Source organism: Myxine glutinosa, chromosome 1 (genome assembly GCF_964187855.1).
Source record: "Myxine glutinosa chromosome 1, kmMyxGlut1.1, whole genome shotgun sequence".
In the NCBI taxonomy this organism is placed as follows: Eukaryota; Metazoa; Chordata; class Myxini; order Myxiniformes; family Myxinidae; genus Myxine; species Myxine glutinosa.
In genome coordinates, this window is record NC_136261.1 from 92,893,934 (window position 1) to 92,915,725 (window position 21,792).

The following is a 21,792-nucleotide window of genomic DNA, read 5'->3' on the forward strand; positions in this document are numbered from 1 at the left end:
TTTTAAAATCACTGATGAATTTTCACAGACGTGACATGACAGCATTATGAAAGTTGTCATTAATTGGTTTTTAGTGAGAAAACAATAAACTTTTACAAAAAGTCCTTGAATCAAACTATCACTTTCACGTCCGATTTCAGATCTCATATTCACACTCATATTATTATCAAATGGGTGTAAAGTCCAAGCGATGCTCAGGGACCGATCCCGTGACAGGAAGTTCTGTGGTCGACAGGTGAGATATCCCGGAAGTTGCCTTTTGTGCTCAGGGACATTTCCGGCGAAACAGGCAGCGTTGTTTCTGTTGAAAGCGTTTGATAGTTATATAGATTAGCGTTTGATAACATGTAAAATCGTAGGTTTTCATTAATACTCTGGGATTTATTCTCAACTATGAAAATGATGGAGTCCAGCGTGCTTTGCGTGGTCACTCTCATCTGCTGGACAGGTAGAACTGTACCTTTGTTGGTGTTTTACTATAAGTATAACTATGTGCTTCTCTTGACCAATAAGTGTTGTGACGTTGTACTTGTGCATCCTGATTAGTGATTGTTTATTCTTGTTTATGAACTGTGGTCCTATGTTTTGATATTTATATGTTATTGTTATTGATGATGATTAAATCATTTAGGTGCCGTCAGTGCGGAAATGGAGAATATTTATTAATCCCTTCCTTATTCCCGCATTCTCCATGGAGCCTGTTATCTTTTATGACCATTCTGCTAAACTTTTCCAATCTCGCACTCAAACACACCCCATCTCCTTCATTCTAATTCTATATCGTCTTCCCTTCCTTTATTTCATTTTTTTATTTGCTCAATTTAAATTCCCCTCCAGATGCGTACATAATAAATAGATGGCCATTGCTGAATGGCAAATGTGCGAGAGCAAGTTTGGGAGCACAAAAACAATTACAACGACACTCAGTAGAGAGCATACCTCCGCCTGGTTGGCCATATCACTCAACGGTGAAGAATCACTCTAAAAATTAAATAACTCTCATATCCGAATCCATATTCAGATCTTCACCAAAATCGAATCGATTCTTCCTTGTCACACACACAACCTGTCCAACAAGTTTCGTCCAAATACTAAGTTTATACGAAGTCGAGGCTCGTGTAAGAGCTAACACATAGATCATATAATAAAGGGGGCGTGAGACAAGAGGAGGAGGAGAGAGAGGGAATCGCAACAATAATAGACAACAGGGACATAAAACCTTTGACCTTTTGACCTCAAAATAGTTGGATTCCCAATTCAGCGATGCACTATGCAGTCGCTGTTTAATTCACTAGTTAATACGATGAAAATGGTCAATTATCCAAATGAAATTTGATGGTTTTATAAGTTTGATCTTGAATTGACCCTTGGCCTTTTGACCTCAAAAGTAGTTGCTTTTCCAATTCAGTGAGGCACTATGCAGTCGCTGTTTAATTTTCTAATTGATACGATGAACATTGGAAAATTTTCAGATGAAAATTGATGATTTTAGAACTTTGACCTTTAATTGATCTTTGGCATTTGACCTCAAAAATAGTTGGCTTCCCAATTCAGTGACTTAATATGCAAATCCTGTTCAACTTTTAAGTCCATCAGATGAAAAATGACAATTTTAGAATTTTAGAATCGGTGCATTATTTTATTTTATTAATACATCAACATGAAGCAATTATCTGTTATCTGTTACGAGATATACTCCCACATAACAGACGTGGCCCAGTGGTTTTGTACACGTTCATTCATATATTTTACTGCAAACCCAATTTAAAATATCATTCTTCTCAGATACAACGCTTAATGAGTCCAATGATCGAACTCTTGAAAGTGCTACACACAGTTGTCTGTGACTGAATAATGGTTTCGGAACGTATAAGCAAATTCTGTCAAAAATCCAACCCCGTGTCTTTATGGTCATGGAAAAGCAATCAATTTTGATGGTCATGGAAAATCATGTTGATGATCACTGACTGCCGGTGTTTATGGGTGGTGCCATCGAACGAGCTGTCCCATCCTGTGTGGCGGACCCTTCAAAACTGTTCCACCCTAAACCATGGCTCTACTGCTCAACTCACCGTCATGGCCTGTGGTCCCCCGGCCAAATAACCCGTGATATGGCCTTTTAAAGTGCCGGGTGCCACAAGTTCTCCATCTGGCCTCGTTTGTTATAGAAGGTTTTATGTAACAATGTTACCCTAATTTGCTTTAAGGTTTAAATTCACCGCCTCCTCGGTGCACGTTTAACTATACGACTTGCCTCTGACAGATATTCAATACAAGTGTAATATGCTACTTACCATATTCTACCTATGGACCATCCCTTCTGCCCAACAAATGTAGATATGCCGGTATATATAACTACATTGCCAAAAGTATGCGGACACCCCTTCTAATTGGTGTATTCGGCTGTTTCAACCGCACTAATTGCTGACAGGTACATATAGTCAAGCACACAGCCATGCAATCTCCATAGGCAAACATTGGCAGTGGAATGGGCCATACTGAAGAGCTCAGTGACTCAACATGGCACCATCATAGGATTCCACCTTTTCAACAAGTCAGATCATCAAATTTCTGACCTGCTAGAGCTGCCCCACTTAACTGCAAGTGCTGTTATTGTGAAGTGGAAACGTTTAGGAGCAACAACAGCTCAGCCGCGAAGTGGTAGGCCACACAAGCTCACAGAATGGGACCGCCGAGTGCTGAAGTGCATCGCGCGTAAAAATCGTCTGTCCTCGGTTGCAACACTCACTACCGAGTTCCAAACTGCCTCTGGAAGCAACGTCAGCACAACAACTGTTCGTCGGGAGCTTCATGAAATGGGTTTCCATGGTCGAGCAGCCGCACACAAGCTTAAGATCACCATGTGCAATGCCAAGCGTCGGCTGGAGTGGTGTAAAGCTCTCCACCATTGGACTCTGGAGCAGTGGAAACGCGTTCTCTGGAGTGTTGAATCATGCTGCACCATCCCGCAGTCCGACGGATGAATCTGGGTTTGGTGGATGCCTGGAGAATGCTACCTGCCCGAATGCATAGTGCCAACTGTAAAGATTGGTGGAGGAGGAATAATGGTTCTGGGGCTGTTTTTCATGGTTCGGGCTAGGCTCCTTAGTTCCAGTGAAGGGAAATCTTAACGCAACAGCATAAAATGACATTCTAAATGATTGTGTGCTTTCAACATTGTGGAAACGGTTTGGAGAAGGCCCTTTCCTGTTTCAGCATGACTATGCACCCATGCACAAAGCAAAGTCCATACAGAAATGTTTTGTTGAGATCGGTGTTGAAGAACTTGACTGACCGGCCCAGAGCCCTGACCCCAACCCCATCGAACACCTTTGGGATGAATTGGAACACCGACTGTGAGCCAGGCCTAATCGCCCAACATCAGTGCCCGACCTCACTAATGCTCTTATGGCTGAATGGAAGCAAATCCCCATAGCAATGTTCCAACATCTAGTGGAAAGCCTTCCCAGAAGAGTGGAGGCTGTTATAGCAGCAAAGGGGGGGACCAACTCTATATATTAATGCCCTTGATTTTGGAATGAGATTTTCGACGAGCACATACGGGTGTGATGTTCGGGTGTCCACATACTTTTGGCCATGTAGTGTATTTTATCCTTAGGGCTGGCAGGATGACCCAGAGTTACTCACCTCTATGGCAGTCGAGCCGAGGTTTGAATCCCAGTGTTTTACAGGCAGCGTGAATCATCAATGTGTGTGTCATCCCTTGGATGGATGTTAAACGGGTGTCCCATCTGCTGGCCCACCGCTAATGTTGGTGGACATTAAAGACTGCTAATGCTAATGTTGGTGCTAATGCTAATGCTAATGCTAATTAGCAAAGGTGCTAATGCTAATGCTAATGTTGGTGCTAATGCTAATGTGCTAATGCTAATGCTAATGTTGGTGCTAATGCTAATGTGCTAATGTGCTAATGCTAATGTTGGTGCTAATGCTAATGTGCTAATGTGCTAATGCTAATGCTAATGCTAATTAGCAAAGGTGCTAATGCTAATGCTAATGTTGGTGCTAATGTTGGTGCTAATGTTGGTGCTAATGCTAATGCTAATGTTGGTGCTAATGCTAATGCTAATGCTAATTAGCAAAGGTGCTACTAATGCTAATGCTAATGCTAATGTTGGTGCTAATGCTAATGTGCTAATGTGCTAATGCTAATGCTAATGTTTTGTGCTAATGCTAATGCTAATGTTGCTAATGCTAATGCTAATGCTAATGTTGCTAATGCTAATGCTAATGTTTGTGCTAATGCTAATGTTGGTGCTAATGTTGGTGCTAATGTTGGTGCTAATGTTGGTGCTAATGTTGGTGCTAATGCTAATGCTAATGTTGGTGCTAATGCTAATGCTAATGCTAATGCTAATTAGCAAAGGTGCTAATGCTAATGCTAATGCTAATGTTGGTGCTAATGTTAATGTGCTAATGTGCTAATGCTAATGCTAATGTTTTGTGCTAATGCTAATGTTGCTAATGCTAATGCTAATGTTGCTAATGCTAATGCTAATGCTAATGTTTGTGCTAATGCTAATGTTGGTGCTAATGTTGGTGCTAATGTTGGTGCTAATGCTAATGCTAATGTTGGTGCTAATGCTAATGCTAATGCTAATGCTAATGCTAATTAGCAAAGGTGCTAATGCTAATGCTAATGCTAATGCTAATGTTGGTGCTAATGCTAATGTGCTAATGTGCTAATGCTAATGCTAATGTTGGTGCTAATGCTAATGCTAATGTTGCTAATGCTAATGCTAAAGCTAATGCTAATGTTTGTGCTAATGCTAATGTTGGTGCTAATGTTGGTGCTAATGTTGGTACTAATGCTAATGCTAATGTTGGTGATAATGCTAATGCTAATGCTAATTAGCAAAGGTGCTAGCCCACCGTATCATTCACAAAGAGTAGGCAAGCTATCGCCAGCACCCTGGCCAAATTAAAAATTCCTTCCCGAACCTTAATTGAATGTCGGACCTGGCTAGCCAGTTCGTGAAAGTCTTGGACCAAGTTTTCCTCGGTCAACCACACAAGAAAGTGGGAATAATTGTGGTTGTTAAAGAAGATTGTTATTATATATTGTATGCATTGACAGATCTATTGTAATCTACACACCACAGTGAGGCCTTGCTATGTTAAATGCTCTGTCGTTGTTAAATTTATAACTTTAGCAGAGTAATCATCCATAAACATCTCTCCCTCAGCAAGATCAAATTGTGGATTAATGTAGATATTTTATTTATTCCACACACAGCATCAACACTATTTGGCACCAAGTATAAATTTCAAAAGGCCCAGGCTTTAATATATGCAGTGCCACCAGACTCATTTCCTATGAAAACTCAGTTTTCAACTCTGTTTGCTGATGCTTACCTAGAAGTTGATCTCTCTGTAATTGTAAATGAAGACAAAAAGCCACTCTGGTCAAAATAACTTTGAGTGTGCATCAATGAGTCACTTGATAACTTTATCTAATTAGAGTTTGTTTACCCATAATGCTGGTCGAAACCAAAAACAAAAATCTTTTTTTTGTACATTTACATTATTCCAGACATGTCAACCAGCTAAACCACAGTAGCAGTTTTTGTCTGATTTTACTCTAGTAATATAGCGTCCGTCTCCAGTTTACGGTGGCTGCTTCCCGTGCTGCGATTGAAAAGTTGCACACGCAGGCAAAGCACACCATTGACTTTTGAAATGACAGGAGAACAGGCATGAATAATGTGGAAGTAGATTTAATACAAATCTTACTGGCATAACACACAATTAAAAATAGCTATATTTGCCCTCGTTCGATGTTACAGCACCATTTCACGGTGGGTGGTACAAGTAGCTCTGAGCTTTTAATTTTGAATGAAACCAAGAGTGCAACACAATTAACCTGGTTGAAAGTCCATTAAAATAATTTAACCTGATAGGTTAACTTAAACCTTTCCCATCATTAGGATGGGTACTTGTGCTTCAAAATTATCAGGTGCGAATCGATGATTGGCAAAAGGATAATTAGAAAATTAAGAAAAGAAAAAGGAATTATCATTGAGGATGAGGGAGGGGGTTGGGGAAGGGAGAATGAAGCTGAAATGAAAATGATTTCCATAGGAACAGGCCTACATTGGATTGTGACAAAGTTCACAAAGTTGTGAAGATTTGAGATCGACACCTGCTCCATATTTCCGCCCCATGGACTCCAACATCTCCATCGCATAGAACCAGCTCTTGTTGCGCTCCTGAAATATGGAGCAGGTGCAGATCTCAAATCTTCAAAACTCAATATCATCGTTTCTTTGTTATTTCTACAGTCAATGCATATGCAGCTTTAACTGATTAATATCGATAAAATCTGTATTGATAATTCAAAATGATATCATATATATGTATATATGTATATATATATATATATATATATATATATATATATATATATATATATATATATATATATATATATATATATATATATATATATATTGTTACAGACGCGGTTTTGGATGTTAGTTTACCGAGCGGTTTGGTATGACCGCGTCTGCACAGTTTACCCGATTCCACTCGAACGTTGGCCAAATTGCGCTATGCTAAATCAATTGAGGAAAGGACACAACGGCTGGGTTTAAATGACACGACACCAGGGGTACAGTTCTCAAGACCTCCAGAGGAGGTTATAATATTGGTATGCAGAACGTTGAGATTACAAGGACAAGAGGTACAGCATAGGAAGGTAGGCACTTAGACACACTTATCTTATTCCCGACAGACCACAGATAAACGGGACAAGACTGACTCACACAGGGATTGATGGCAAGGAAGGGCAGGTAGTCGATGGACAGCACAAGGTGCACCTTGGCTCAGGGACAGGATAGCGTGGTCCAAAAGATGCAGGGAGGTATCGTCGCGCTGGAGGTGGTGGTCTGGTTCTCTTCAAGCTGGGGGCGCATCTCACGTCACGTCCGGTAAGTGGCTGCGTATATCCAGCGGGGAGTGACACGCCCTCGGCTCGTTAGCTCCGCCCCAGATGGAATTGGCCCGTTGCTTCTTATTGGGTGCGGGGGGTTACCGGGCTCCGCCCTTGACGAGGGGCCGACAGTCAGCCCCTTCGTGGTAACCCCGTAACCTGGAGGTGACCTGGAGCACATGGGCAATGGCGGCTAACCGAGCCGGAGTGAGGACGCCCACTCCCCGCACCGCCGCCGCGCCGCCCCCGCTGTGGTTGTAGTTGTTGTTGTTGTTGTAGTTTCATGAGGAAGATGGGAGGAGGTATGGGGAGGTCCTAAACTCACTACTGGTGCCATACAATCACATTCTGGTGCAACGAAGAGTCAGAATTAATGGAAACGAGTCCTTAACTGACATAGACTAAGAATAACTAGCAAGATGTCCTATAGTTGTCTACGTGAGATGCGGTGAACCTGGGCACGACATTTAATGGGGGAAAAAGGGGAAGGTCGGTTCTACAGAGTGTTGTTTACAGACAATGGGACTAGGGAATGGGGGATTGGGGATAGTTGGGGAGTATTGGGGAAATAGGGGAATATTTACAAGCGGATATGGATGGAGGCCAAATCCCATATCCGCAACAATATATATATATATATATATATATATATATATATATATATATATATATATATATATATATATATATATATATATATATATATATATATATATTGTTGGGGTTTTGAGAACCCTGCACTGTGTAAAGTGTTGTAAATATACCCTTTGTAAATAATTCTCTTTGTGTAAATACCTCCATTTCTTGTAAAGGTCAAAGGTCGTTCCCTAGTTAGTCCACATCACAACACATAGCGAACCATAGGCCCTCTTCATAGTTATTTAATTACTATGTGTTTCAGGTAAGGCTGTGTTCCCAGTAGTTTGACTCTACGTTGCATTAATCAAATAAGATAGGCCCCATTCGATCCATTTGCTCTCCCTCCAAATTGTGGTACGTCGTTGGCAGCAGCCAAAACTCCATTGCGCAGGAGGCCAAGAACAGGAAAAAGGGGAGGAGCCACCGGATCACGGGCGTGGCATCAACTCGTCATCGGAGGTGGAGTCAGCCAGCCTTAACCAGCCAACCAGCACCGCGGTGAGCGACCCAGTAGGCGTGCCCTCGCAGCCCGCGGCTTGATACGGCCACGAGTGATAAAAGCGACTGCAGGGGACTGCTTTGGCAGACGCGTGAGAAGGGAGAGAGGAGCACCGATGAGCATGAGAGAGGAGCACAGATGAGCATGGCAGAGTTGTGAGGCAGGAGAGTTGGGTCCGTTGACGGCGACAATACCGGGCAGATATTCACATTATCCATGCGTGAACGAGACACGGAGCTGCCGGCCGCTTTTCGCCGCTGAACCGGAGCATGGACGTTCGAACGGGACCTCAACGTCTTGCCACCGGCCCCGGACCTTCCTGCCCGCCAGCTCCTTGGACCGTGTCCCTCTTCCAGATTCCTACCATTGCCATTCTCCCACCCGTGTAAGTCTGTCTGTATTGTCTGGGGCGTTTGATAAGTTAAGCCTGTATAAGCTTGCTCTGTCCTACTTTTATTTCCTCTACCTGTATGTTCTCTTCCTTTCCTTTCCTCTTTAATTAATTGTGTATAATAAATCATATTTGTTCCTCCTTACTTTGGTTTCCCTCGTCCGATCGTCTTCGTGTTTTCCCTATTGAATATCTGTGGCACAATTTGGCCGAACCGCTTATAATCGGGTTTAGTCCATTGATAACGGCTCGAACCGCGAATTGCTAAACCGCTCGGCAAATACCATCTTGTCCGTGGTTCGAGCGGTACTTGTCTCCCTGTTTTGCGGAGGGATTGATAAAGGTATTCGGGATAATACCTGGACCAATAACCCTGATCAATCCCACCCCACAAAAGAGCGTCACAGGTACCAGGACCGGTCGGACGGCCAGCTTAACAGGACAAGGGGATTAACCCCCCCTTGCTAACAGGAGTGCCGTCCCCCGGATCCGTAACAATATATATGTATATATATGTATATGTATATATATGTATATATATATATATATATATATATATATATATATATATATATATATATATATATATATACACAGTCATCCCTCGCTATATCGCGGTTCACCTTTCGCGGCCTCACTGTATCGCGGATTTTTAACTCTTACATATCTAATTTTATATCGCAGATTTTTCGCTATATCGCGGGATTTTGCGGTATAAATGTATTTTTATATACTATTATTTTAAATTTTTTTGTGGTAAAATAAGCATTTTCTAGCCTAAAAATTTTAAAAACGTAAAAAAATAAGAAAAATACAGTAATTAAAACATATTACCAGAAATAAAATACTGTACATAGTGTACAGTAGAAGAGTAGATAAAGAGACAAAGAGTTGTGCGTATGGAAAACGCAGATGCGGCAGCTTCCACTTGCGCTAGTTACCCACGTGAGATCGTACACGGCACGCGACTGGCTGATGGATTAGAGGCGACCAACCAGAGCATGGTGTTCTGTATCCTGGGCTCTGATTGGCTCAGCGACCATAGCATCATTCTCTGTATCTCCCGCGCATAGCATGCATTCAGCATCTCGCCTTGTCCATTTCACATCGACGTGCGATCGCTACTCGTAGTGTTACTCTGCCGTGTTGTGTTTGTGTGATTTATATGTAAAAGTTTTAAATTTATTTCAACCCCTACAATGCCGCCCAAACGTTCTGCACCTTCTAAGGTATCTGGCACTGAACCTAAGCGGCAGAGGAAGATGCTAACCATCGTTGAAAAAGTGCAACTTCTCGACATGTTAAAGCAAGGGAGAAGCTTCGCGGCTGTAGGCTGCCATTACGGCATCAATGAATCTTCGGTCCGGTACATTAAGAAGGACGAAAAGAATATCAGGACGACAGCAGCAGTGTCTTTTAACAAGACTGCGAAGAGGGTGGTAACGTCCCACAATAAGGCCATTGTAAGGATGGAGTCTGCATTGGCCCTGTGGATCAGCGACTGCAGGAGGAAGGATATCTCGCTGGATACCAACACCATCCGCACAAAGGCCAAGAAACTTCACGATCGTTTTGCTGAAAGTGGTGACGATCACGACGGCGACGAGGAGGACGAGGACGACAATGCAGAAGCAGGACCATCGAGTGCTTCTCCCACCAAACAAACCACATTCAGTGCCAGCAAGGGCTGGTTTGATAAGTTTCAGAAGCGCTTTGGACTTAGGAGCGTTCCTCTGCATGGGGAAGCTGCCTCTGCGGATAAAGCTGGAGTTGAAGAATATGTGAATAACACATTTAAAACGCTCATCGAGGAAGGGGGCTATAGGCCCGAACAAGTCTTCAACATGGATGAAACGGGCCTATTCTGGAAAAGGATGCCGTCTCGCACTTTTATTATGAAGGACGAAGCCAAAGCCCCCGGATTCAAGGCCCAAAAAGATCGTGTAACGGTAATTATGTGTGGGAATGCTGCGGGTTTTATGATTAAGCCAGGTCTTATTTATAAGTCAAAAAACCCAAGGGCTCTCAAAAACAGAAATAAGAATGTGTTGCCAGTTTCCTGGATGCACAACACTAAGGCCTGGATGACTAAAGTTCTTACATCTGATTGGTTGCATCAGTGCTTTATACCGGAGGTGAAGCTTTATCTGGCAGAGAAAGGCCTCGAATTCAAAGTGGTTCTGATCATGGACAATGCTGGAGGCCATGCAGTTGATCTATCGTATGATGGTGTGCAGATAGAGTTCTTGCCGCCGAACACCACATCGCTGATTCAGCCGATGGATCAAGGCGTTATTCGCGATTTTAAGGCGCTTTATACGCGAAGCGCCCTGCAAAACCTCGTTGATGCATATATGCAAATATGCAATGCATATATGCAAATATATGCAAATATGATGCAAAACCATATATATATATATATATATATATATATATATATATATATATATATATATATATATATATATATATACATACATACTGAAACGCAAAAGAAACTTACCACCTTTGAAACCTTTAAATATCAACAATAACACTGCGTGTAGTAAATGTGTGAACTTATTTGTGGACAATAGTGTCCTCACTGTCAGACAAAACGGTCACGGATGGTCACTTGAACCTTCAATGGTCACTACATAGCACAGCTGTTGAACAGCCGTTTTGACTGTCAGTGATTAGCCAAGGGGTACGGGATGATTTTAATGAGCTGCACGTGATGTCTTGATATTGGCTTTAAAAAGGCCAGTGCAAAATGGGCATTTTGACCGAAAAATTTGACCATTTTGACCAACTTCAAAAAGACCGAAAACGCAAAAGAAACATCACTTGTTTGAAATGTAATAAAATTATAACAGTTCAAAATAAAACAAACCAACAATTGCTAATTGAAACATTGGCATTTTATTGATGACATGTCAAGTTTTTGACCAAGATACACCATCTCATCAGTTTGTTCTACAGTACAGAACAGCACAGGGTGCAATGTCAGTCCCCTTTCAATAGCGTGTGTGGCCACCATTGTTTTGGATACAGTCAGTGCATCGTCGGCGTATACTGCCTACCAGTCTTTGGATGGATTGCTGCTGGATTCTGTCCCACTCAGTCCTCAATGTCTGAAGCAGCTCTGCCCGTGTCCTGGCCCTGCCAACTACGCGTCTCCCAAGCTCATCCCACAGGTGCTCTATGGGATTCAGGTCAGGGGAGAGCGCAGGCCACTGCATGGTGTTGATGTTCTCGCCTTGGAGAAATGCAGTGGTAAAGCGAGCAGCATGGGGACGAGCGTTGTCATGCTGAAAGGTTCTCAGTTCTGGGTGGTCTCGCAGGAATGGCAGCAGATGAGGTTGCAGGATGTTATCCACATACCGCTGGGCGTTAAGATTCCCATCCACAACCACCAGTGGCGTCCTGTACCGGCCTGATATGGCGGCCCACACCATCACACTTGGGCCACCCCACCTGTTGGCTTGACGCACGCAACAATCGGCATATCGCTCGCCAGTTCTTCTCCAGACACGCTCACGCCCATCAGGACTGTCCACAGAGAACCTTGACTCATCGCTGAAAGCGACCTCGTTCCACTGCGGCAAGGTCCACCGCTGATGCTGCTGGCACCATCTCTGTCGGTTGCGGCGATGGGCAGCCGTCATCACGGGGCCTCTGTATGGTCTTCTGGCAGTCAGACCATAGTCATGCAGTCGTCTTCGTGCAGTATCATTGGAGATCCGTGGGTTTGCATGCCCCGGAGTTTCTGCCGCAGTGCGGGATGCTGGACGGAATCGATCCCGCAGGTGACTTCGGACCATCTGCCTGTCCTGCCTTGCAGTGGTGACTCTTGGCCTCCCTGATCGAGGTCTGTCATCTGCAGAGTTGTGGAGGGTGTCTCTGTCTACCAGGGCCGATATCGTCTGGTGTGAACAGCCAAGGCGACGTGCCACCTCACGGTAGCTCATTCCGCCTTGCAGCATGCCCAGGGCACGCTGCCGTTGATCCCTTGACAATCATGGCATGTTGATTGAAATGCCCATTTTGCACTGGCCTTTTTAAAGCCAATATCAAGACATCACGTGCAGCTCATTAAAATCATCCCTTACCCCTTGGCTAATCACTGACAGTCAAAACGGCTGTTCAACAGCTGTGCTATGTAGTGACCATTGAAGGTTCAAGTGACCATCCGTGACCGTTTTGTCTGACAGTGAGGACACTATTGTCCACAAATAAGTTCACACATTTACTACACGCAGTGTTATTGTTGATATTTAAAGGTTTCAAAGGTGGTAAGTTTCTTTTGCGTTTCAGTATATATATATATATATATATATATATATATATATATATATATATATTGTTGCGGATATGAGGACTGTATATATTTTTTATTGTGTAAATTATTATTATTGTTTATTCTGCGCCCCCCTACCTCCGGAGCTGTGTAAAGGTGAAGGGGCATCCCATAATTAGTCCACAAGCATACACGTCAGCCAAATAATAGAATACCTCTGTTTGATAGTTATCTCTTATTATGTGTTTTTAGAGTAAGGCTGTGTCTCCCATTAATTGAAATACTCCATTGCACCAGTGAAAGGCATAGATTCCCTTCATTCCCACTCCCAACACTTCCATTCCCCCCTTTTCGTCAATTGGAATTCGCATTGCCAACTGCATGTTGGGCGGTTTTCCCTTCATCCGCCATTGACCACGAGGCAGGGTTGGGGAAGAAAGGCGGGTCCCCACCTCGTCAGAGAGGGGAGGAGTGAGCCAGCCCCACTCGACCAACCATGAACAAGGGGTTTGGCTTGAGAGGGCGGGGAGAGAACGTTTGGGGGAGGTTCGCAAAGGTTGAGGGGCGGGGCCTATATAACCCACGGCGGGGGTGTTCCCAGAGGAGATGCACTTTGAGTTGAGACAAGGAGGGACGAAAAAGAGCTGGGTCATCAGAGCAAGAGCGCGTAAGGAGGAGAGAACCCGTCACGCCAGACCCCCCCACCAGCGCATCGGCTCCACCAAGCAGCTCCGACCCGTGATCCCGCGCACACGACAGGCCCGGTGGCATCAGCGGCCGTCGAGGTCCAGCCCGACGTCCCGTGCGGGATCAAGCTCCAGCCAGCTCCGTGCCGTCCCCCCCCCCCCCCCCCCCTCCAGCCACACACCTCCTTCCAGCAATCCACTCTGCAATTCCCCGCGTGAGTCAGTGTCTTTGTTTGTTCTGTCCTGGGAATAAGTTAAGTCTGTAGGTAAGCTAGTATTTGCACTGTGTCACCTGCGTCTTATGTGTTGTAAATAAACGTGACTGCTCCTTTTTGCTTGTGTAAATAATAAATCCCATTACTCGTCTGTACGTCTTCTCGTTTTATTCCTTTTCCTCTTTGCATTGCGTCGTTTTAGTCTTTTCCCAGATTGGACAGCTGCGGTGCGATACGGCCAAGGTTCTGGGTGAATCGGGTGAGTCAGGGATCCTGTAACGGTCGCGGTTGGACCATCCGCTCGGCCCATCATACCATCTAAACCGCGATCGGTAACAATATATATATATATATATATATATATATATATATATATATATATATATACAGTATATATATATATATATTGTTATGTCGGTGGAGTAGTGATATGTAGAGTCAGGTAGATTTGTGTAGGTATCTTGCTCCAACTATCGTGAAGAAGAAGCACCACCACCATGTAATAAGTAGAGGACCTATTTAGCTCGAATGTCGGATGAAGTTGTATAATTGTCCAAATTACGAGGAATGGGGCATGTTAACTGCTTATCGGGATTATGTTAATTCCCCTGTTCGTCAAACCTCAGTGATCTATCCTTTGTCCCTTATGGCACCGCACCATAGACAGTAGCGCAGGAAATGCCAGTTAATTAAACCACACTAAATAATAAAACTAACCGGAACCCAGATGACGCACTTGAGCTGATTACCCCGACTGGAAAGGATGCATAGGATGAAAGATCCGTGAAGACATGCCTCGAGGAGCCGTGATTGGCCAGGGCTTCTGATTGGCAGAGAGAAGGGCGGAGCAAGAAGGCACTGACTGATTGGCAGAGTGAAAGGCGAGCAAGAAGCAGCACGCTTATTGGTGGAGAGCTGGACGAGGTGGTGGTGGCCTGCGGGCATTGGTGGATAAGCGCCGATGACGTCACGACCCGACGTTAAAAGAACTCTCGGACGGACATTTTTTGCCTCTGGCTCCCTTGTTCTTCTCCCTCGCGCTCTTGTGCCTGTTCTCGTTCTGGACCTCACGAGCGATCGTGTTTGGACGGCGGACTCCAGGAAGCGATTGGACCATCCGTGGTCGGAGACGCCACCGGGAGACGTGCAGAGTTTTGTAGGCGAAACGATGTGTGGCTTGCCGCTGCAGCGTGACGCGGTCTAGTGAACAAGGGCGTATCGAGGCCTAGTGAACAAGGGCGCATCGAGGCCTACTCGGTGTGTTCCTGCGCACGGACCTCTGGGGCCTTGGTGATTCCTGGCGAGACCCCCCCAGCCCCCCCCCCCAAACTGATCAGAGCTAAGTGCACGATAAACAACACATTTTTTAAATTTTCCAACGTTATTTTATCCCTTTGTCTGTGTTTAAGTCTGGTGTGGAGGATCCCGTTTAGGAACTTAGTTTTACCGTTGCGTTTCTTGTTATCGGCATCCGTTTTAATAAATCCTTTCGTTATTTTCTGTACATTTGCAGATCCGTTTTCATGTGAGTTTATTTTCTGCAGGTTAGGGAATTGCCGGCGGGACCACAGGTAAGCTCTTCAACTTCCTCTTCTTTCCTTTCTTCCTCCGGCGCATATAGTAAAATCCGCATTTGATCATCGCCTTCAAGTTAAAGCTTGCTTTTGGCCATTCATGATTCCCGTGGTGTTCACCTGGGGAATCGCACGCCAAATGTTGTTGAGTGGGATTTGAACCCTCTGGAACAAATTGGTGTCAAGAGTGCAGGATTGGAAGCTAAATTTTTCATAGTACTGAGGCGATAAAATTTTTAATAGTTGATTGGTGTTGGGAAGGGCGCAAACAGCGCGTCGCTAAATTTAAATTTTCTTTCTGAGGTAAAATAAATACTTGCGCGGGAGAACTACTTCCTCACAGCGGATGGAGGGGGTGAGTGATATGGAAGAATGGGTTGGGGATGCTGAAGGCTCTGGAAGTGAGCCAGATATAGGGGAATTATGGTGTTAGGAGTGAAACCTCCCCCGTCCCAAGCGTTAGTCCACCCCCCCCCCTCCCTCATGGGGGAGCGGGGAACAATGGGAACAGCCGCGATAACAAGACCAGGCCTGGATGCAAAGCTTAATGGAACGATTGGCTGAACAAATAAGGGGAGATATGAAGGGAATGAGTAACGAAATGAGGGAAATAAAAGGGGATATAAATTAAAATGGGGAATAGATGGGAGAAATGAAGAATGAAATGAAGGGAATGCTAAACAAAATAGATGAACAAAATAATGAAATGAGGGGAATGAGTGAGCAAATTAATGCTCAAACTGCAAAAATTGATGCATTGAAGGGGGAATTGAAGGGACAAATTAAAGAAATGGAAAATAAAATTGATGGATTGGAAGGGAAGATAGAGGGAATGAACGAACAAATGAATGAACAAGGGAATGAAATAAGGGGAGGTACTGAGCGATTGGAAGGAAACATTGAGGGAATAACACAAGACCTGGGGGAACATATTGGCAAAGGAGCAGGGGAAGAGATGGCATTGGAAATTGAAAAGGATGTGACCCAGTCTGATGGACTTGAGGCACAGGAGCAGAAGCCATGGGTGGCAGAATTGAATCTAAATGGGGGGAATTAACAGTGACAGTGGAAGAGTGAGATACCCAAGCTGATGTGCTGTGGGCACAGGAGAGGAAAAATTTAAGCACCATGTGTGGAAGTAAATGGGGAAAATTTAAATGGGGAATGTTTGACTGAGGAAGGCCTGGAAGTTTGTCGGGCTGGTGTGGATGCCAGAATACACCAATGGGGGAAAGAATTTGAACCCATGCAGCACCAGGGTGGTGGTGCAGAGCAACAATGGTAACAATCTTGGGGGTCCGTGTAACGGAACCGGACCAGGTATTTATGGATGAAGGCCTGTTGGGCCCAGAAGTGATTGGGGATAATGGAAATAATGATTTGACACAGCGGCTGGACACCTCGGACAATACCATCGAGGAAGAAGTTGCTCAGGTCTAACAGAGCCTGGTAGATGAGGTGAGTCGGTCTGTTAATGAGGTTAAGGTGACTGAGGGGACCCTCACCACAAACACCAATTGGGTACAGGAGGCTCCAAAATTGAATACCCAGCAGGGTGGTTGTTTTGGCTCCGAGCTGGATTCGGATATGGAAGAGTCAGGAGATAGAGCCTCGTAAAATCTGGTCCCCGTAGAGAATGTGGAACAGCTGCAGGGAGGGGCAGAACAATCCGAGGAAGGGATTGTCACCTGCAGCTGCGGTTATTGGGCACACGAGGCCAAAATCATTAAAAAGAAATGTAAATTTAAATGGCAGTTTGATTTGGCACAGCCTTGGAGGGAATTGGTCCCCGGGCTGTGGAATTCAGACCAGGAGAGGTCATTGGGGTTGGCCTCGTGGGAAATTTCCCCACTTGGAAATTGAGTTATGCCAGCCTGCTGGGGGGGCTGTGCTGGCAGGATTGGGACGTAGGGACTGACCATGGGTGTCATGGTATGACCTGGGCCCCACAGGGGGTCTGGTGGAGTGTGGTGTCCCTTGTCCATTGGGGCGCAGCCCGAGCGAGTGTCTTGGGCCAGCAGGACCCTGGTGGGGGTTAAGACCTCCGGTGGGGCAGGGGGGGGGAGGGGGGGTCAGAGGTGGTTTCTCAGGTACCTAGGATGGTGAATAATGAGGACCACTAGGGGGAGGTGTTGTGGGTCGTGCTTTGGTGGCAGCACCATGGACTGCCAACATGGGACTGATGTGGTGACCGCCCGGGAATGCGGCCTGACAGCCTCTCCCTGAGACTCTGGGACAGCCAGCATGTGGTGACCTGCCATGCTGTGCTGGTCTATGGACGCAGGTCGAACCGCATGGACAGGAATGGATATAGCCCACCGGACAACCATTGGAGCATCTGTGGAACATGATAGTGTGAGAATGATCTTCCACAGATGTTCTGTTGTGCTTTGTGGACTCTCTGCTTGGGAAGAGAGCTATGGGATGGAATCTGGAAATTTGTAACGAGTCGAGCATATGCGCCATGCTTGGCTGGCAGGAGTATGGAGAAGCACCCTTCTTTGGTGAAATTAGTGAGTTGTGAAAAATATTTGGCATGGGTAATCTGAGGGTTAGATGTAAATTTAAGGGTGGATTTTGTGAGGTTATGGTGGACACTGCACAGTGGCACCATTATTGATCCAGGTGTGTTCAACCAAAGTGTTGGAGGCTGGGATAAAAATTGATAGAGTAGAAGGACACAGCCTTCAATTGGCTACGGGGGCGACCGCCAATATTTGGGACACTGGGTTGTGGTGATGTCGTTGGGTAGTCTGGGGGTCAACGTGGTGCTGTACGTGTCCGAGGTGTGTGGATCCTGTCTTCTGGGTGAGTCTCCTGGTGGAGCATGGCTGGCTGCTAGACCTTGGCGTGGTCAAGTGTGGGTGGGCACTGGGGGCTGCAGTTGTATGGACTGGGGGATGTGAGCGGTGCAGGGGACGTAATGAGGATGCCACGCACTGCAACTGTTTCCCCCAGGTCCGAGGTTTTGGGAATGGTAAAGTTGGCAGCAGGTGCTCACCACATTGGGCAGCTGGGGATAGTGCAACCGTGTTCCTCGCAGGGGGGGCCGAAGGATGGATGGTGGGTCGCACCCTTATGGACACTCACGGGCCATGTTGGCGTTTCGGCTGCTCAGCTTCTCCCAATGGCCCTTGCACGGTAGAGGTGCGGTGCTGTCGTAGCCAAATGCAGTAGTTTAGTAAAGAGCACCAGAGGAGGTGGATCCACATACTTGCCAGTACTGGGGGGAAAAAAGGAAATTTGGTGAAATTTGACAGGCCCAATGGGATAAATTTGGGGATTCGGTAGGGTGGATGACACTCTTGGGCCCGACCAACCTGCAACTGCCTGTACATCAAGGTAAAGTTAAGTGCCTTGATGTGAACTGTCTCAGGGGTTCAGTACTTGCTTTTAGAAATTGGGACATGGAATTTGGAGTATGGGGTGGGTGAGAGTGATGGCATGGCCAGAGAGGGGATTGGAACGTGTGCCACACAGTGTCTTGTGGTTGGCGTTTGTTTATGCGTAAAGGTGTTGTGTTTTTGTGAGGATGGAAATTGAATTGTGGAAGAATGATGATTGAAATGTGTTTGGAAATGGGAAACACATGAAAATGGGATTTCACAATGGCAGGCCATGGCAACTCTTTGTGTAACATCTTCTCTGGAAATATGTTGTTGAGATTTGAATGGCAGCGGGGTAGGAAATGTTTTTGTGGATTTTGTGGGTGGGGAAGGTGTGTGTGTCCGGAGGTACGGATCAAGCTCTGGAGGAGCGGTGACTGCGGCTCCCTCTGTGGTAATTGCCCTTGGCAGCCAGTGGTGTCTGGAAATTGGGAGATCGTCGGTGGTGGGAGTGTGTTTGGGTGCCCTGGGGTATGAGACCTCCGGCGACCTGTGAGGCTGTGTGGAAGCCTGAGGCGTTTGAGCCTGGTGTGTGGAGATCCCCCCCCCCCCCCACCCGCCCCGGCGGGACGACAGCGTAAGGAGCCGTTTGGCTGTCACGGGCCAAGAGGTAAAGAGGGGTGGGGGGGGGGGAGGGGCGGTAAAGAAGTCGTAAGTCGGGCGACTTGTTTTTGGGACTGCGGGCACCACAGCCTAAAGCGCCCCCACCATCTTGCTTGTACGGTACCTCCCCGCTGCCTAGTAGAAACACACACACATGTGTAATGTGTGTTGTGTTGTGTTGAGTCTTCCTCTGCACGGTCCCGGCTCTGCTCTGCTGCTCCTGGCTTCACCTGCTCGGCTCCTTCGCTGTTTCCTTGGACTCACTCTCGTGGGTTGTGCCCATTGTTTGCAGCGGCGGTGGTGGCGGTTTGCCGCCGTGATCTTGATTAGCGGCGGCGGTCGTTTGCCGCTGCATTTGCCGCTTTGCCTCCTCAACCTTGGCCTCGTGCTCGTCTCTTCGCTCCTGTCTGCCCTCTGCATGGTCCCGGCTCTGCTCCTGGCTTCACCTGCTCGGCTCCTTCGCTGTTTCCTCGGGCCCACTCCCGTGGGTTGTGACGATTGTTTCGCTTCCTCACCCTTGGCCTCGTGCTCGTCCCTTCGCTCCTGCTGGCATGGCTCTGCGGTACTCCGCCGAAAGGCTTCTCCTGCTTAAAACCCACTCCACCCCATCATGCATCTCTGCAATCAAATCGAATGGACTCCTGCGTCGACCCAGGTACATTCACCGTGGCTCCGGTCGTAAGTTTGTTTATTTACAATCAGGTCACTCCATCCCCATCCTTTGGTCGGCTCAGCACACTCCCACTCATCGTCCCAACACACCTGGTCACAACAACGCACAAAATCGCACCTCCTGTCTGCGAACCCTGGCCAAATCACCTGGATTCATACCCGCCGTACAAAACAACATCAAGCTCACCCTGTTCAATACCCGGTCCCTCAACAACAAATGCCTCATCCTGAACGACTACATCCTGGAAAATAAACTGGACTTTCTCTGTCTCACTGAGACCTGGCAACAACCACTGGACTACGACACGCTCAACCTCACCACACCCAATGGATATTCTTACATCAATAAACCACGCTCGGAGGGCCGAGGTGGTGGAATTGCCGTTATTCACCGACAAGACATCAAGACCAACCTCATCTATCTCATCTGCTCCATCATTTGAACACCTGGCTTTTAAACTCTCTGGTCACACACAGTCAGTCATGGCTGTCGTCTACCGCCCTCCCAAACCACACCCATCATTCCTGTCTGACCTCTCCTACTTTCTGACCCAGCTCTGTTCCCTCTCCCCCTCAATCCTCCTCCTTGGTGATTTCAATATCCACATGGACTCCACTGACTCCACGCTAACCACTGACTTCACTGATTTACTCACCTGCTTTAACCTCTCTCAACATGTCAACTTTCCTACCCATAACCGTGGTCACATTTTGGACCTTGTCTGCTCTACTGGACTAATTTTGCACCATCTCTCTGGCTCTGACCTCACTCTCTCTGACCACCTCGCCATCACTCTGACCATCAACATCCCCACCCCAGCACCAAGGCATTATCGCACTATCAACTTCCGTAAGCTAAACGCTCTTTCACCTACCTCATTCTCATCGACCCTCTCTGAAAAAATGTCCACTTCTCCCTTCGTTGACCTCCACACCCCTTCTGACCTCACTGACTACTACAACCACACTCTCTCCTCCTGCCTTGACCAACTTGCGCCTATAAAAACCAAAACAGTTTCTTTCACCCATTCTGCTCCCTGGTTTACCCCTGAACTCCGCCTGATGAAAACTCGTGCTCGCCAACTTGAAAGACTCCGCAATAAAACAGGTCTCACAGTTTACTCCCAGGCCTACAAGGACCACATACAACACTATAAAGATGCCCTCTCCCGCGCCCGCTCCGCCTACTACTCTCAAATTATCCACTCTGGCTCCGGAAACCCAAAAGCACTCTTCTCTACAATAAACAAACTCCTCAGCCCCCTGAACACCACCACCCAGTCATTCACAATAGACAACTGCATCTCCTTCCTTTCATTCTTCCAACGCAAAATTGAAAACATCTACAACAGCTTGACCACCGCCGCACCCGCTCCCCCTCAAACCACCTGCCCCCCCTTATCCTGCCATCCCCTGTCTCAATTCTCCCCAGTCTCCCCTACTGACCTCTCTGAACTCCTCATCGGAATGAAAACTGCCACCTGCACTCTTGACCCCATCCCCTCCAGCTTTGTCAAGGCCTCCCTTCCTGCTCTCTCTCCACTTATCATTGCAACAATAAACTCCTCCCTGTCTACAGGCATCGTCCCACCATCCCTCAAAATTGCTGCTGTTACCCCCATTCTGAAAAAACCTGGACTAAACCCTGACGCCCTAAATAACTTCAGACCCATCTCCAACCTACCCTTTCTGTCAAAGGTTTTGGAACGCGCTGTAGCCACTCAACTCAAACATCACCTCTCTGCCAATAACCTGTATGAAACATTCCAATCCGGATTCCGCTCCAACCACAGTACTGAAACTGCTCTCCTCAAAATCACCAACGACCTTCTCCTCTCCTCTGACACTGGCAACCTCAACATTCTCATCCTCCTCGACCTCAGCGCCGCCTTTGAC

The 21,792-nt window shown here is 46.3% G+C and overlaps 1 protein-coding gene across 2 annotated transcripts in view; it reads left to right on the forward strand.

Annotated features, from left to right (window-relative positions):
• Positions 1–224: 224 nt before the first annotated feature.
• LOC137412847 (immunoglobulin-like domain-containing receptor 1) overlaps positions 225–21,792 on the forward strand; it is a 102,996-nt gene continuing 81,428 nt past the window's right edge. The window contains exon 1 of one of the 2 annotated variants that reach the window (XM_068098175.2): positions 225–448. In XM_068098175.2, coding sequence (XP_067954276.2) covers positions 394–448 — 55 coding nt within the window. In that variant the 5' untranslated portion in view covers positions 225–393. The remainder of the gene's footprint in view (positions 449–21,792) is intronic. The other variant, XM_068098176.2, reaches the window with a different exon arrangement.